Genomic DNA, 17,319 nt, shown 5'->3' with positions numbered 1-17,319 from the left:
TCAAAGAGTGGCAGAGGAAGCTCGCGCAGTCGTGTTCCGCTTGGCAGTGTCGTCTGAAGAGCTTTGGCTTTGAAGAGTGCGCCGAGAGGAGGTGGGGTGTGTGTTCTTTTATCTTGCCATATGACGGCTGTTAGTGAGGTCTCGACGGGTGCTGGTGTTGCCCGTTAATGAAGCCAGTGTGTGTGTGTGTGTGTGTGTGTGTGTGTGTGTGTGTGTGTGTGTGTGTGTGCTGTTATTGATAAAATGAATACTTTTTCGTGGGGCTTTGGGCCAAATCTAAGAGCGTGATGTCACTCCCAAGTCATGGTCTATAAAAAATTCAACGTAAGATAGTTTCAGAAGATTCCTTAACAAAGGCACACTTTGCAATTTTAACATGTCAGAATTTGCATGACCTCTTCTAGTGAGTTTGGTAATAATGTTTCACCGCCACCGAGTCACTTTATTAAAGGAATAATACTTTTTTAGAGCAGAAACCCACAACATCGAGGTTTCTAGGTTATATTTATGTAAAGTGTAAGCTCTCCTGATTTGAACAACACGCTCGATATTCTACCTTAATAATAGTTGACTTTAAAATGTAACGTTTGTGTTCAGCGACCAAGTCTCATTACAATATGAAGCGCTCCCGTTGCACTGCACTGAGATAGTTGATAGTTTAACTTTCTGAGGTAAAGCGGCCAACATCGATTTGGACTTACTGCAGACTTGACTTCATTCTCTTAGTATTGATAGAAAGAGAGAGTTGGAAGAGCATATACAGAAACAAATAGACAAAAGGATAAACAAAACACAACAGCCCTTTCAAAGCGCGTAACACAAATGTGTTTAGCCACTAAACAATTAATTACACCAATGTTGTCCTGAGAGACGGGAAGTACGAGCGTGTGGGGCGCTCGTAGCGAGTTTCCATACAGATGCAACGCCAAGTTATCCTTAGCTTTGCGTATCTGAGAGTCGGGAATCGAGCGTGAGGAGAGAGGACAGGAAGCGAGAGAACGAGTGCTGCAGGGGGAGTGTAAACATAAACAAAACCCACAGCCGCGATCAACATCAAGGCGAAGAGGCTCACAGTAGACTGTGTCTCCTAACGAGAGTATTGACATCCTCACAGAGCGAAGGAATAAAAACACAACGTATATATAATTCACAAGCAGAGTTCTTCATTATTTAACAGTGGACTGTTTAACACTCTGAATGATTACTCAGATTAACGTGATTATCTGCAACGTCATGAATATATGTCGCTGTAAACGGGCAGATCTAACACGAACAAATGTGTAACAGACAAACGTCTAGAGTCAGATGCCCCAATGACAAGTTCAAAGGAAAAGTCTGCTTTGTATATGCAGTACATGCAGTTACTATTCAGGCAGTGAGTGAGTACTGGAAAGATGGTGATGCAACATCAGCAGCAAAACAATGAAGCCAGTGATGTGATGTGTTAAACCTACATACTGTAACAGTTCTAATCTTCACTTCAACGAAAAGAGTAAAATCCTCTATATAAGCTTTCCTCTGTTGGAAACTGGGCTCACCCATAATCCATAATGCACATATATCTCATGTTGTTAGTCATTATGTAAGTTTAAGGGCAAAACAAGGAAAATGGACACGTGGATAACTCTCATTTTGTATTCCAAATAAGATCGACGGACGTGGAGGTTAAATAAACATTTAGTGTTCTACAAACTATATTAGATATTACTGTTCTCAATGATTACAAGAACCGCTAAAATAAATTTGCCTTTGAATATGTGATATAGAAGGAAAAAAAAAACATTACCTATGGTTCCAGGTGGACAGGGCATCTTGACCACTGTACCCTGCTTGGTCTTGGGCCAGGATATGTCCATCATCACCAGGGGATTGCAGTATTCCACCCTGACATTGGGGAGTTTGGAGGAGGTCGGTGGCCTGTTGTCGTCATCTTCTTCTGGGACAACGCCTTCCACCACCGTCTGGACCAGGGCAACCACAGTGGATGTGGTCCGTGGCCAGGGTGCAATAGGAGTCGTTGTGGCAGGCACGTTGGTAGTAGTAGTCCTGGCTGTTGTGGTTGTCAGGGTAACTGTGGTGGGTCGAGTGGTGGTCCTCATCGTCGTGGTTGTTGTGTCCATGTAGACCATTACAGACGAGGAAGTTTCTAATAAAGCAGAAAGAGGAAAAAAACAAAGTGAAGTGACAGATTTTAAGAAGAAGGCAAATAAAAAGTAAATGTCTCTCTTTTAATAGTCACATTTCATTTATGTCAGAGTGGTAAATCTATTTTAGTGCTGCTGAGGAAAAGACAGAGCACATACACAGGGGTGTTATTCTATCCTCCCTGCCGCGTGTTAGTTTAAGAGAAAATAGTTCAAAGAGGATCAACTGGAACTGGCAAGTGTGACTTTCATGGGCATGCATGGTGTCTAGTTTGAGACGCCCGCTGGCTAAGCTAACACGCGCACACACAAACGCGATACACACGCACACACTTAGAGCTGTGCAGTGTAAATGCAGCCGTAGATGAGCCATAGTATTAGCCACATGCTATTTCTGGGTCATCTGCTGGGACAACCTGGAATACCCATTTCCTGGATGTGAGTTCGTCCTGTGGATGCACTCCAGGAGGTGTTTGTTAATGATTCTGTTTGGCTGTACTGTGGGGGACAGGGGCTATCACAACACAAGCACATATGCACAATAAGACGCACCCATACATTGGCTCGGTAATCCTGTTGTTCAAACTCAAAAGCACATAGAGCTCCACGACTCCACTCGTCATCAATCATCCCATCTACTCATCCTTTCTTTCCCCTTTTAATTCCTTCCCTTGAGTGACTAATTGGAAAACTTATGTCCCAAATTAATTTAGCTGCAGGCTTTTTATGAACGTATAGACTTTAAGTCATAGAAGGTCATAGGACACACAGGGAGGTCAAAACTCATAATATGTCTTCCGTGAGGAGGAGGCTTTCTCAATTACGTCCTCTAGAATAATCTAAATTTGAGAATACTGCTCTATATTAGGCAGTGTTATTTTTGCACACAGATTCTTTAAAATGCTTTACTGACACACACACTGATGTTATGGACCTATTATGGTGTGGTTTGGAAAAGAGGCAGCATGCTGCAGAATAAATTCCCATGAGAGAACACTTTGTCACACAATCTGGGCCTTTAGAAAACTTTAATTTGGGATAGACACCATTTCCACCTAATGCAGATATACAATCAAATTGACAGAAGTGACAAATGGTCCTAGTCTTTGTATGAAAGGGGAGCAAAACAAAATTTAATGAGGGTCGATTTTAGGTTGGCAGGTGTAATGGACGCCACACATCTAAGAGAGCTTAGATAACAGACTGAAATCCTGTTCAGCGAGATTCAATTTGCAATCTGACAATTTCTCTGTACGGGAAATTTGAGAGCAGTGATATAAGACGGAATAAATTAGCGCCACTGTTCGGGAATCGTAGACACCCCTGAAGGCTGTAATGACACAAACCAGACCACTATCAGCAGTCGGTGCAGTCGACGCTTAACAGGATTTCAACGACAGCCAAGATTGATTAAATAGGTTGCCACCGCAGCAAGAGTTCCAGGCTGATTGACTATTTGTTTTCTCCCACTAACAAAAGAGTTTGTTGAGTTTTAAAGATCCGCAGGTATCTTGCATACTCCCGTGGTGGCACTCCATCAGTAAAATAGAACTTTAACAAGAGTCTCACTGAAGTGTAATGTGAACTACAGGCATGCTTCTATACTCTAAACTGCATTGCCTAGTAATGCAGGCTCTATAGCTTCACCTAACAGACGTTAAAAAAAACAAAAAAAACAAATGAGAACATTATACAGAAGTAAATGGTGGTCACACATCAACGGTGCTTTGAAGAAATCACAAACACTCAAATCCGTATTTAACATTTCCAGCAGCCACCAAGACATCACCATTTACATCCTATAAACGCTTTTGAATATCACCATCAATCTGCGTCACGACAGCCCAGCGGATCCATCGGCTGCAGAGAACATGAAAACAGGATGGAGAAATATCTTCAAGGACACCCACTGTACTTAATTGATTGTGTAGAAATATCTCATTTAAGCATCTGTATTTCAGTGGAAATGATAACCCCAAGTGAGTCAAAGCAACTCTTTATAAAAGGCAAGTGGCATCAGTTTCAGTCTAATTGAAATCAGCCCGCAGAGCTTTAACTGCATACAGTAAAGGAGACTACTGGGGTATTTCACAAGTGCCTCGAAGAATTCTGATCGTGGAAATTCAATGCCCATGACGAGGTCCATAAGGGTCACGGTGCAACTCAGATAAGCTAGTGGCTAAAAAGGAGTTTCATGCTTTAGCTGCAGAAAACTACAGAAAGAAGGACATAATTATGAACAATTTAGGTTCACATGTTTCCCAAGCGTGTCTTAAAACAATATTCTGGTGCCCATATAAGCACTGCACTGCTTGCAATTCTCTATTTTGTTAATACAGGCCTTGAAGAGATGTGCTTCCAAAAGATGCTTCCTATGTACAACTCTAAGTGATGGGGGCCAAAATCCCCAGTCCTCCATCTGTGCAAAAATGTAAAAAAAAAAAAAAAAAAAAAAAAAAAGAAACCTTTATCTAAAATCCTTCAAACTTCCAAATTTGTCACATTTAGTGGACATCTTCCAAAGTTGCATTGTTTTTAAGCCAAATTTCTCTTTTTTGTTACTTTCCTTCCACAATAACTCGACAGGCAAACAATATTGAAGAAAACACAAAAAAACGTATTTGATACATTATTTTGGAAGATATCCACCTGATTTTATAAACCCAGACTGCGGGAGCCTCAATTAGCCTTTATTTACTTACTTATTGCACAAAACAACGACTGTGGCTGATGGCCTCCATTACCTGCACTACAAAAGCTCCAAGAAGAGATTCCTCAATGCAAACTTGTCGTATAACCTAATTTTTATAGATGACAACTACTGACTATGTATTAGTATTATTAATTAGATTTGCAAAACACAAAATTCAATCCTCATACAAAAAGGAAGTAGTGCACAAATGTTCCATTTTACTTCAGTTTTACCGTCAGTTTTTCTGATAAAAACTATTTAAATGCTAATGTGAACTTGCTAAAATAAAGTGTTACAACAGCACAAGAGTCAGCAAACTGACTGAGCAATGCCAGTTATATAATATTGACCGTTTTTCAAGTTTGCCATCACGAGGGAACATTTGCACCATAAGCTACAAATCTTAAACCAAGCTTCACTTTAGCGCAAAGTGGTGCAATGACCAGTGGGCAGTGGTTTAATTGTTTAAAGAGATTGTCCCAACATGAAAGACAACGACAGAAATGTAGTTTGCGAGTCCATTTTTTGAATAATAATGATAAAAGTACTGCCTTCTTTAATTCTGCAGGTAATATGACAGTACAGAGAAATATGGCTTGAGGAAATCACCATCACAGCGTGAGGTTAATTCAAAGTCACTGGGAAACATGTCTAGAATGTAATTCCATACTTGCAGATCATCCCGTTGAGTCCGCTGTTAAAACTATTTTTCAGAATGTTCTGTCTACACGCAGCATGTTAAATACACCTGCAAACACACACTCACTCACACACACACACACACACGACAGAGAGCAGGGGTGGAAAAGAAGAAAGTGTCCTTGAGCAAACTTGTATATTTTTTCCATGAGATGAGCACAAAAAAAAAAAAAAAAAAAAAAAAAAATAGAGAGCCAGCAGCAGACAGCACCCACAGTCACTATCGCCTTGGAGACAACACAAGGACATTTTGTTTTGCTTTGCCAGCTTTCCCATTCTATCCAAAGGGATGAAGGGAGAAAGAGAGAGAGAAAAAACTGAACTCAAGAGCACCACGAGGTGAACAAGTCTTTGGTATGCTTCGAGGGACGCGTGAGTGACCTTACAGGAAGATTTGAATGTCTGAAGCCGGCTGTGAGTTTTCTAATGGGCTGGGGTAGAGAAACAAAACTGTAGACCACAAAGACGACATAAGAAAATGACTATGGGTGGGTGAACTCTTCTTTCGCTCTCATGAATTTTTTATCCAAGTGTCTGCTTAACAGGTTCTACCGCAGAGTTGTCTTAAAGGATTTGATTAGATATTGCACACGGATGCAAAGCAAAGTTTAATGGCTCAACTCTCAAAGCAATTTATCTCCTGTATATTTAAGATTCAATACATTTTGAAAGGCATTGCAAAGTTGATAAAAAATGTATAATACCAACAGCCAGTTATCAGATATTTATGATTCTTAAGCTAAGGGGCTTAAAAATGTCCCGACACCTAAACAGACGACCTTTCCATTCATAAAAGATGGGAGCAAACTCCTGTGGGCACTGTAGCATCCTCTCATTGAAACACTACTCCACTCCTCATTTACGCTCTGCTTCTATTGCACACACACACAAAAAAAAAAAAAAAGAAAGAGAAAAAATTCCCCTCACCTCCGTCTGTTTCCACCACACACAGGGCTTTGTGCTTCATTTCAAAGCCTTCATTTCTAACTAATTAGCCTCTCTCTCTGTGTCCCTGGGCTCGTGGGCTCCCACAATTAGATAAGCCCGCTCCACGTCGCTCCAGGAAAAAAACCTGCTATGCTATTATGAAATGAATCCGGTTCGTATGACTTGAAATTTCCGCACCAAGAGCGGGCTTGTCGGCTCCAAGAAACTTCTGCATACTTAAGATCAAAAGTGGAAGAAAAAGGCTTTCGGGGGCAAAATATGAAACAAGCATCATATGGTAAAGTGACTCTTCCAGCCTGAACCCAATTACCTCCTAATTTTAGTATGCGAACCTTTATGCACTGCAACATTTGCAGTAGGCATTTTTACAGAGTGTAGAAAATACATGGCAGTCTATGTGTGATGTCACCCATTCATCTTCTACAAGCCCTTTTAAAAACTGAAATTTCGGATTTCTGGATGCTGGGACATGTACTTGTACACTGAAGTGTACTTGAGTAATACGTAATCTAACATCATGATTCATGCAGCCCTCAAGCTTTTATCACTTCCCTAATGTTGATGTCATATGATCACACTAAGAAGCTACACAGGAGTGCTGAGGAGAATTGGTTGGAAAATAAAATGGTGATAAAGTCCTGTCATTTAATGGAGCCTTTTGTGCGGCAGACCTACAAATCCATCAGAGAGTGCAACTGGGATGTGGCAGTGAAAGGGGGGGGGTGAATTATGCGCCCAGACATCCGGCAATGCTTCGATATCATCTGACATGACGAGAACCGTAATGGATGGGAGCTATGCATTGTTTGGCAATTAATTTCTCATTCCCGAGCTCTCTTCCCGGGGACTTGAGAGGGCATCTATGGAGGTCACACAGCCTTGCGAGAAGCGTATGCACCGGGCTGATATATATGCACACACGGATACAGGCCCAGAGAGACGCTCACAGTGTTGGAGTCAAATGACAGAGGAGACGTGAGCTAAGCCTGCTTGCAGTGAAGGGTGAACTGAGAAGCAAATGCATGCAAAGTCCCAAAAACACAAAGGCTTTTTGTTGATTTATACACGTGCGTATGAAGGTATTGTAAAGAAAACTTTTGCTAATTAGATTCCTCTTTTATGTCACGTCCTCTAAAACAGTGTCAAAAACCCTCTTCAAGGACACATTATGCAAACCTGTCATGGAGCACTGTATCAGTGTGCTTTAAACACCTCGACAGAAATTCTTTTTCTTTTAAGTGAAACACAGTGTTTCACTTAAAACTTGGTGTTTCCGGCTACTGCCAAGGCCAAGCATTGTCAGAAGTATTAGGGAAAGGCAAAATGGGAGAAGAGGAGAGTGAGCAAACAAGCAGAGGGTATTTCTTACTTATGAAGAGGAAAGGCATTCTCCTCCGAGCTCCTCGCCATTTGCCAAAAAACCTCGACTAAGGCTTTTCAAACGACTGTCAACCAACAGTAGAATGGGCCAAATGGATAAGGTGAAGCTGTGCAGAGGAACTCTGACACTGGTGATAAAGAGAGTTAAAGATGCTTCAGAGGCCTCCAATCAGATTTACTCGGCTGATTGGCCAAAATAAATCACTTTGAGCCTGTGTGCCACTAAGCCTGTTAAGTTTAATGTGGCAATTTTTGGGCTTGTGGAGAAAACAGGCAGCCCCCCCCCCCCCACACACACACACACACACAAATCAGGTATAAAGAAAGAGGGGAATAGAGGTGAAGATCCCACATGCTACAGTACACCTCCAACTACACAGAACAATTTTTCTTTATTCGGAGTTTGATATTTATTTGGCAAAACACTTGAAATTGCTGCCAACTACCTGCTCCGTTGACACACCAACACACCGATCAGCTATGTGAGCACAGCTAGGGTGCAACACCAGGTATGCTTGAATAAATAAAAAAAAAATAACTGTTCAGTCTTCAACGTTCATCTCCTTTACGCTCCAGAAACGGAAAAAGATGAGAAATAACATTAGATTTTTACAGGGACAAATGCGGCTGTGCCTCGAAATCTACAATCGCCAACAAGCTTTGCAAGCGCTAAGTCAAAGTACATGTCCAGGGGACAGTACTGCCTGCCACCCATCCCACTACACAGGTGATCAAGGTAGAGGGACCAAGGCCCATGATGGATGGCCAGCCAGGAGGAGGATGAACATGCCACAGTCTAACCTAACCACTTTGAAACATGAGCTCACCTGCTGAAAATGAAAAGCATTTGTTTAAACTTAAAACCATAAACAGAGGCTTGTTTTTTTTCATGAGAGAATATGGCTCTAAAACATTCGGAGAGGCTCAAAAGCACCAACAAAGCTCTCCCTGTTCTGAAGCTGAAAAACTCTAAAGCTGCATTACTAACAGAGCGCCATTGTGCCACAGCATTAAAGGGTTTGCAGGAAGAGCATGCATTTGTTCATCGACGTGTGTGCACACATACACACACGTTCATGCACAAATTGTTAGAAAAATCACACTATAAAACTATAATCCTTTGCCCTCCAAGAAAATTGCCCTCTGCGAGAGGTGCAACAGGCATGTGATAAGTGTGTAGCCTGCAAATAAGCATGTAGCCTACATTCCTAAGCCTCAACATCAAAAAGGGATTCATGCAGCAGGCAAGTGTGTTTTTTCTCCTTTCTTTTTTGAAAAGTATCATTTAGTTTGAATTGCAAAGCAAGATATTCCTTAAATCTTTGTAATCAAGAAAGAATAGGTTTTAAGATGACACGTGGCAGCTGCAGGGTGTCACTTCAATCTACATAATAGCATAGGAAAGAATATCAGTCATGTGAAATGACAGGTGGTGGAGAGTTAGTGCATAAGCAGCGAAAGCCAAAGGACAACAGTTTGTGCCTTTAAGAGCACACTGAGTCACACTCATATTATCTCCACCAGACTCTGCCAGCCTGCATTTAGACAGTCTTAATCAATTTAGCATGTGTCGGGCACTTCCAAACCGAGCCAAGACGGGCCCGAGCATCCAAAACATCGGCACGAAGGTCGGGGCGGCGTGTCTGCAGGCTCCCTCCAGGCCGGCGGAGCTGGCACCGTGCCCTGGCCAGATGGCAACATGTGGCAAAATTACAGGACTGTCTGCCGCTGAATGTATCTGTGACAGCAACTGTGCTGCATCGTATGCAGCAATCATGAGTCAACAAAAGAAGTGCTCCAAGAGACAACCCGCAGAGATGAATGTATCAACAGACTGACAGCCGCTGATTACTGTATTCTGCAAACACTTCTCAACACACGAGGAGCAGTATATAGAGGAATAAGTGGACATCTGAAACAGTAAGCACGTGTTTGTCAAGTAAAATAACGTAGAATTAAACTTGTGATTTAAACATATTACAATATAGTTGCATTAATCTATAATAGTTCACACTGAAAAACTGAAGCATAAGAAGCATGGAGTCATAAAATAGAGACTAGATATTTAAGTCTAGTTACCGACACTGTTGGGAATGTCTCTCCTGATTCTGATTATTATACTTCCGCTCAGAGTACCAGCTGTTTCTGAGTCCTGATCTTATAACAGTGTGCTCTTTTCCCCCAGATTTGAAAACCTCATGGTATAGTACTCATTAGTACCACTTCATGTAAGGTAACATAAGGCTTTGCCATGACGCGTTTCAAAAAAAGTCATTAGCCTGCTGTGAGTGAAAGGAAGCAACAGACAGCAGAAGTGTAGACAAAGAAACTAATTGGCATGGATCTGTCACATCTTCAGCTTAACAAAGTCAACATTTGGGTAGATTGGATCTGTGTATGCACAGTAAAAAGGGGGGGGGGATAGACATAATTCAAATACAAGGGTCCAATAGACCAAGTAAATATGCAGAAACACATAATGATATGGAACAAGAATGCAGACATCTTTCATTAATATCTCTGACAACTAAAGGTTGAAGATGAGAAGACAGAGCCGCTAATGCAACTCCCATGTTGGCAAAACATACAGAACTGTAATAATTTGTCAAATGTTTTGAAAAGTATAAAAACTAGGTCTTTATTTGACAATATTTTGAGATTATTCTTGGGGTCATTGGTCTGTCTTTTATGACTTGTTGACCTGTGACACTAAACACGATAAGCATCTTTAACCAACCGATTGACGAATGGCTTGTTGAGCAGTGACGTGCTCTTATGAAAAAGAATTGTCCAAAGGATTTGATGTACTAGCCTGGATGTTTTTTTCACGGGTGACTGCCAGGTCAGAAGCAATTCAGCTACTCACAATCCGGACACAGAGAGCTGCTGGCTTCCCCTCATCTGTGCCTGGACTGGAGACAATCCACTGAAGTTTGCCCTCAGTGAAGCCGGCAGTTAAGCTAAAACCACACGATGATGGAAGAGGTGAGAATGGTGATTTGCCCAACTGGGTCACTTTAAATTCGGGAGACAATTAATTTCCCCAGCTGTCAGAAAATCAACAACCTCTACAGAGGTCATTTGTAAATGAGTTTGCATAATTGTAATTTGCCAATATGACAAAAGTCGCAATTCTTTAAATGACTATTTAAGCATGCGCTGTATGTAGAGCTTTGTTTTTTAGCAATTCCACTACTCGTGGACATTTTGGTGTCTTCTTGTGTTTTTAAAAAAGGACTATAGAGCAATTTTTTTCACTTGTCCTTGTATATTCTGCATTGAGTCTGATCATGAAAAGGGGACTAATGGTAAGAGGGCTTTTATACTTGCCTGCTAACAGCAGTCTGTGCAGAACATTTTTCATGACCAATTCAGTGAATTTAATTATCAATGGAGTTGTCATGGAAGCACTCTTGGGCATAGATTCTCCGTCCTTGAAAACAGCCGATTTGGGCAAAAATATTGCTCTGTGTGTTGAAGAGACTGCAGCAAGTGAAGAGATTAGCATAACAGTATTGTGGACAATAGCTTCAATGCAAAAAATAACTATATATGTTTTTATACATCAACAAATATTTATATTTCTTCGGTGGGGGAGGAAAAAAATTGAATGTTTTAGTTGATTCCAGATATGACTGCCTTCCTGCCTAATGCCCTGTAGCACGTGCAGTGTCCTGACCCATGTGCTTTGGCATATGGCACCAAGCCTCAGCTGTGGGTCTCGCCATGTCTCCTCTGCTCTGGTGCCCATATACCATGCTCCACTTGTATGGCAGGCCATGCATGCTCACGGAGGTGGAAGCGCAAGTGGAAATGAGCTTGTGTGATCAGAAAATGGCACCTTTCCGGGAGCGTTAACTGGAACTGTGATCACGTCACTGGATCACGTTTCAAAAGCTCATTTCGCCGCAAAAGAAAGACACTGCTGGATAACTGGTTTATTTCAGACAGACTTTGAACCTAAATAAAAAAAAAAAAATGGGAGCAGCTCTGAATTATGATAACTTTCACAATTTGGAAAACATTTGTCATTTTTTGATTTACTTGTGGTCAGAGTTAAGTATTGCATTTCATTTGTTAGTGTAGAATATCTGCTCCATGCTCTGCTACGCTGTGCCTCAACAGAAGTTGTTGTGGCGCTCTGTGACTGCCAAGTGATCTTTACACATCCAGACCGGAGTAGCGTGTCAATGGAAGACACAGTATGGTGCTGCGGTACTACTTGCAGACTAATTTGTGTGCAGCAAAGTGGCTGACAATGATGCTGATTTTAACAATTTTAACTGTCCCACCAGCTCAAAATTAGGCTCCTTATGAGATAATTTAGTGGGAAATGTGCACAGCAAATAACACCCGCTTCAACCACAATAAGTCTGAATCCTCTGTTTGTGCACTTGGGCTGAGAGTTGATGAAACTAAACGGTTTATTACTCTGGAGTCCATTCAATCACTCCTTCATTTCTTATCAGTCTGTTTATCTGACATTTATATTTGTTCTTTGACTCCATCTATCCCCTTATTGCAATATTTTACTGTCTATGTTCGTGCTGCTGACTCTTTGGAGGGCAGCCTATTCTGCACAACAGCGGCCAAACTAAACTTAACATTTCATTGGGAAGTGTAGTACTGAGATGAGAATGTGAATGTGAATGTGTGTGTACATGCAAGTGCATGTGATTGTTGTGTTTCACTGTTAAAAAGTGGTGCAAAATAATCAAATAGAGAACGCACATAATGACACCATTCCACTCTCCTTAACTACAACAAATTATATTATTGGTAGCTGTGTATCATCAAAACCAAACACTGTAAGCATGGCTACTGAATGAATGAATATATTATGTTGCGTGTTGAAGCACTGTATAAAAAAAGATTTGGGGTAGAGTAGCAGCTAAGGAAAATAAATTAAAGTGGCAACTGGCAGGTAGAGAAAGCTCCAGAGGAGAAAGCAGAGGTAGGGACTTCAGAGTCAAATAGCTTGTGACATTTTTGACTAGAGCTGTTGATGAGATAGTGCAAAGAATTACCTTGGTGTGTCAAAACAGGTTCTTTTTTTTTCCCATTTCATGCTTCCCAACAAGCGGCAATTTATAAAAAGAACAATGGAGTGGAGAAATTAGACTTTTCAAAAGAGTTTGCTAAGTTTAATGTGAGCGGGAACTTGTTCCTTTGCAAACAGCTAAAGCAAGTGAAAGACTTTACACACAATGTAAAATATTCTGTGGATGTGTTAAACCGTGGTGTTATAGATCTAAGAACTGAACATCTGTTACACGATCGCTGACCATGTGTCAGCATATGACTACTAAACTGTACTTTGTTTCACCTACATGCTGGTGATTAATTAAAAATACAGAAATAACACATTGAACATGATTCTCTTCAGCCAATTGTCACCAGCCTCCACTTTTGGTGACGTGGTAAATGTTATATGAATATAATTAGACTGCATATATATAGTATGTGCACATGTTTCATTTCTTTCCACTTGAGCAAAATTTTAAAGCACAAGGCCTAAAGTGTAAAAGCCCGCCAAGTCAAGCTGTTCTTTACATCTCACCACACAAATGTGTTGGTGGAAGAAACAACATGCTGAGGGATTTTGGCCTAGAGATGGTGCACTGAGGGTCCAAACTGGAAACTGGACACTTACACCCTGGGGAGCATGAATTCAGTCTGTAAGCTGACAAATACTGTATATGTTGGAATGGCAGCTGGACATTTGATGTGGATAGCTGATGGAAAGTAATAGTACATATGTGATAATTCTCGGTGATCCTCTTGGGACAATGAATACTGCAATTTCACGACTAGCCAGTATGTGTGTGTGTGTGTGTGTGTGTGTGTGTGTGTGTGTGTGTGTGTGTGTGTATATATATATATATATATATGAAAAAGACTGGCTAGTCGTGAAATTGCAGTACACACACACACACACACACACACACACACACACACACACACACACACACACACACACACACACACACACTACCTTCTCTCCAGTGGCTTCTTCCTCACAAAGCACTTAATGATCAAGCTCCATCATACGGTTTCTTAAAGACCTCACAGTACCATATTATCTCCCTCAGAGTACAGGTCTGCTGTGGTTCCCAGTGTTTCCAAAAGTAGAATGGGAGGCAGAGCCTTTAATCGTCAACCTCCTGTGCTGTGGAACCAGCTCCCAGCTCAGCTTCAGAAGGCGGACACTCCCTCTACTTTTAGCACTGGGTCTTTTCGTTTTGAAAAAAGCTTATGGTTAATGCTGCCTTAGGTCTGTATCAACCATCTCTTACAGTGATGTTGCTGTAGACTGGCTTCAGAGGTGCATGTTTCCATTTTCCAGTTATTGGCCCTACCAACTTGCCCATTGTTTTGTCTACTGCTTCTTGTTGCTCATCGTTTTTTTCCTCTCTCTCTCACTTCACTATCCGCTCACCCCAACCAGTTGAGGCAGATGGCCGCCCACTCTGAGTCTGGCCCTGTCGGTGGTTTTGTACTCTGCACTGTCACCTACCGCTTGCTCAAAACAGAATTGTTGTGGTCTTTTCACTATGTACTGCAAAGTGCCTTCGAATAAGTTTTGTTACAATAAGTAAACTATACTGAATTGAATACCACCAGACAACCGGATGTAACTGAGTAACTATCCCATTGCATATTTCAGTTTTAATAACAATTTGAATGTTAATATATGTTCCAAAACAAACCACCATTGCTCTAAATTGCCTTATATCTCAAAGTCTAATATTAGGTTGCCATTTCCCACCTACCTATTTTCAACAAAATGTGCAATATGTTAACACAGTGCATCCACTGTGAGACACTGAACTGCACCAAAAATAACATATTACATCTAAGACAGTGTCATCATTTTTTATATATATATATATATATATTTATTAAGTAAAGGAATAAACAAAGCTGGTCTTACCGAGTCTGTTGTCCAGTGCTCCAAAGTCCAGAGAGTACTTCACCACATGATAATTGTTCCAAATATACAGCAGGTTGTCTCTGGGATTATAATCCACAGCAGCAATGTACTGATAGGAATTGGGGAATGGGATGTCCAGATACCCATCTTTACTTAGTTCTGTGTTGTATATGTAGTCAATCTTGTTTCCTGTTGCTTCATTGTCATCGTCCTCATAAACCGACTTTACTACGTAGAGGATCCCACAGATCATGAAGGCGTTGGATGCCGAGCGTTTGTCATAAGCCGTGTCCCAAGTCCCCTCAACACGCAATGTGTAGGGATTCAGCTGGCTGATGACAATCCTGCCGTTGTTCTGCTCAGTGGCATAAATCACCCACAGGCCATTTTCATCTACGGCCAAATCGATGTCGGATTTCCCTCCCCAGCGGTAGGGAGATGTGTCATGGTAGTTGGCATTAGCAATTATGGCCTCGCCGCTTTTGATACGAGTCCGGAGGTCAAACTTGACAATGTTACGTGTGCGCTCCTTGTTGAAGAAGAGCGCGCCATCGTAGACCACGAAGCCTGTTCCGTCCACTCGATGTGGGAGTTTGTAGGTTGTTGTTGGCCTTCCGGCGATGAAGTCTTCTTTGGAGGAGTATTCAGTCAATGTGTCAGTGCGGTAGGGTGTCCAGGGCATGTAGTAAATCTTATCAGAGGCTTGGAGAGGGTCTTTGCACCAGGCTCCAGACTGGTGGTCCGATTCAAAGAGGTGCTCGCTCTGGTACACCCTGCGTAGAAGCCCTGGGCACAGGAATACTGAGGAGCCAAAATGGGGAAAAAACAAGCACAGAGTTACATTGGCAGGTATTAAACATCATTAGATCAAACAGCAATGTAATGGTACAATAATGAAATTCAAATAGTCATCTTGATTAGATTGAATGCAATACAGTTTAATGGCCAGAAAACAACAAACATGAGGTCACTGAACTATCCTAATTAGTTTAAGATGACCCTTCTTAAATGCTCGTTTGGTTTCAATTACTTATTACAATGTGTAGTTTTGTATAAGACACTAGTCAATAAGCCACAACGTCACATTACAGTGAGAGATTGTAAAGAGGGGTGAAGAGATTTAGTGAGGGTTATCTGATATAATGCAGAACAGAAACAGGCCAAAAGATGGTGTTAAATTAACATGGAATGACTCACCCACATGCAGACAAACAAACCCATTATGCTTTAAAATCTCTTAAATACACTGTAACACTGCACCAGGAAACAACGGTTTAATCCTTCTCTTTCATTAAAACACACAAACTATGAAACACACAAACGGGAAAGTTAAAACATTTCAATACTGTAAATAGTTGTACTGTAATTCTTGGCTGCAGCAGTCTCTTAAGAGAAAGAAAACAAAAGAGAAATACAGTAATTACATCATCCATATAATGATTGCTTGTCCATTATTTTATCCACATGACATGTTTAGTGTGCAACATGATTTACAACACTGCACACTGTAAACTAATTATATGTGAACTGGTTTGTACTGAAATTTGATAAAGCTAGACAAAGGCAATACAGCTGGAGCAGGTCAATAGTAGGCTCTGTTTGCGAAACCTAATTTCAGTTCATTACGGATTATCTTGGGCCGAGGCAATAGTAATTTTCATTCCTTCTAAAAGGACGACATCTGGATTCAGGACTACAATGACTATACATTTGAAGTTTTACACAAAAGAAATTAAATAACACAGATCCGTATCAGAATCACAAAAATCGGGTGACATTTATTAAAATATCGGATTAATTAAAAGGAGAAAAAGAAATACCGGTCCAAATGTCTGATAGAAAGGAAAACGAATGAACTTAGACGGTGCAGTTTTCCCTTTTTCACAGTACAACACAAATAAAAACAAAATGGAATGCACCGGGAGCCTGACGGTTTCTAGCTGCAGATCTGTCGAGAGGTAAAAGCTGGGCTCTCTGAGGAGGAGGAGACAGTAAAAAAAAAAAAAAAACAGAGGCTTCTTTCCCTTGCAACCTTTTAAGATTAAACATGTTGTCTACCTGCAGGTGAAAAATGTGGCGAGATGCGTCCTGTTGACACAGCGCCTCAACACACGTCTCAGCGGTTGCTCCGCTAAATGCTAAGAGGGCTGTTTGTGTGGTTGAAAAAGACGAGATGCGCTGGGGTACGAGGTCAGAGTGGGTAAGCTTTGTACTGACAGCGCACGGGGTGCCGAGACACTTGCAAAAGATGCGTTTGTAAGGATGTAAGCACAAAGATGGAGGAGTGAATGACAGATATTATAAAAAACGCAAACGTAGCTTTCATGGGGAATTCGAAAAAAAAAGCGGTTACTGCAGCATTGTAGTCATCTCTGTAAAATGTTCTAAACTCTGCCTCCACCTTCATTGCTCATTCTCTTTGACACAGATTTCAAGGATATGTCATCAATTAATGACTACTACGAAACTTTAAATGTATCGCACAACCATTTAAACTTAACTCTTGGGTCTTGTTTAATGAT

At 41.1% G+C, this 17,319-nt stretch overlaps 1 protein-coding gene across 20 annotated transcripts in view; it reads right to left on the bottom strand.

Moving 5' to 3' along the window:
* The window catches only part of LOC137137609 (adhesion G protein-coupled receptor L3-like), a 211,281-nt gene that overhangs the window by 68,609 nt on the left and 125,353 nt on the right, over window positions 1-17,319 (bottom strand). For all 20 annotated transcript variants that reach the window (XM_067524090.1, XM_067524097.1, XM_067524093.1 and 17 more), the window contains 2 exons: window positions 14,798-15,598; window positions 1,787-2,146 (listed from right to left, as the gene is read on the bottom strand). In XM_067524090.1, the coding sequence (XP_067380191.1) occupies window positions 1,787-2,146; window positions 14,798-15,598 (1,161 nt within the window). The remainder of the gene's footprint in view (window positions 1-1,786; window positions 2,147-14,797; window positions 15,599-17,319) is intronic.

Source organism: Channa argus, chromosome 12 (genome assembly GCF_033026475.1).
Source record: "Channa argus isolate prfri chromosome 12, Channa argus male v1.0, whole genome shotgun sequence".
Classification (NCBI taxonomy): Eukaryota; Metazoa; Chordata; class Actinopteri; order Anabantiformes; family Channidae; genus Channa; species Channa argus.
This window is presented reverse-complemented; position numbering and strand designations above follow the sequence as displayed.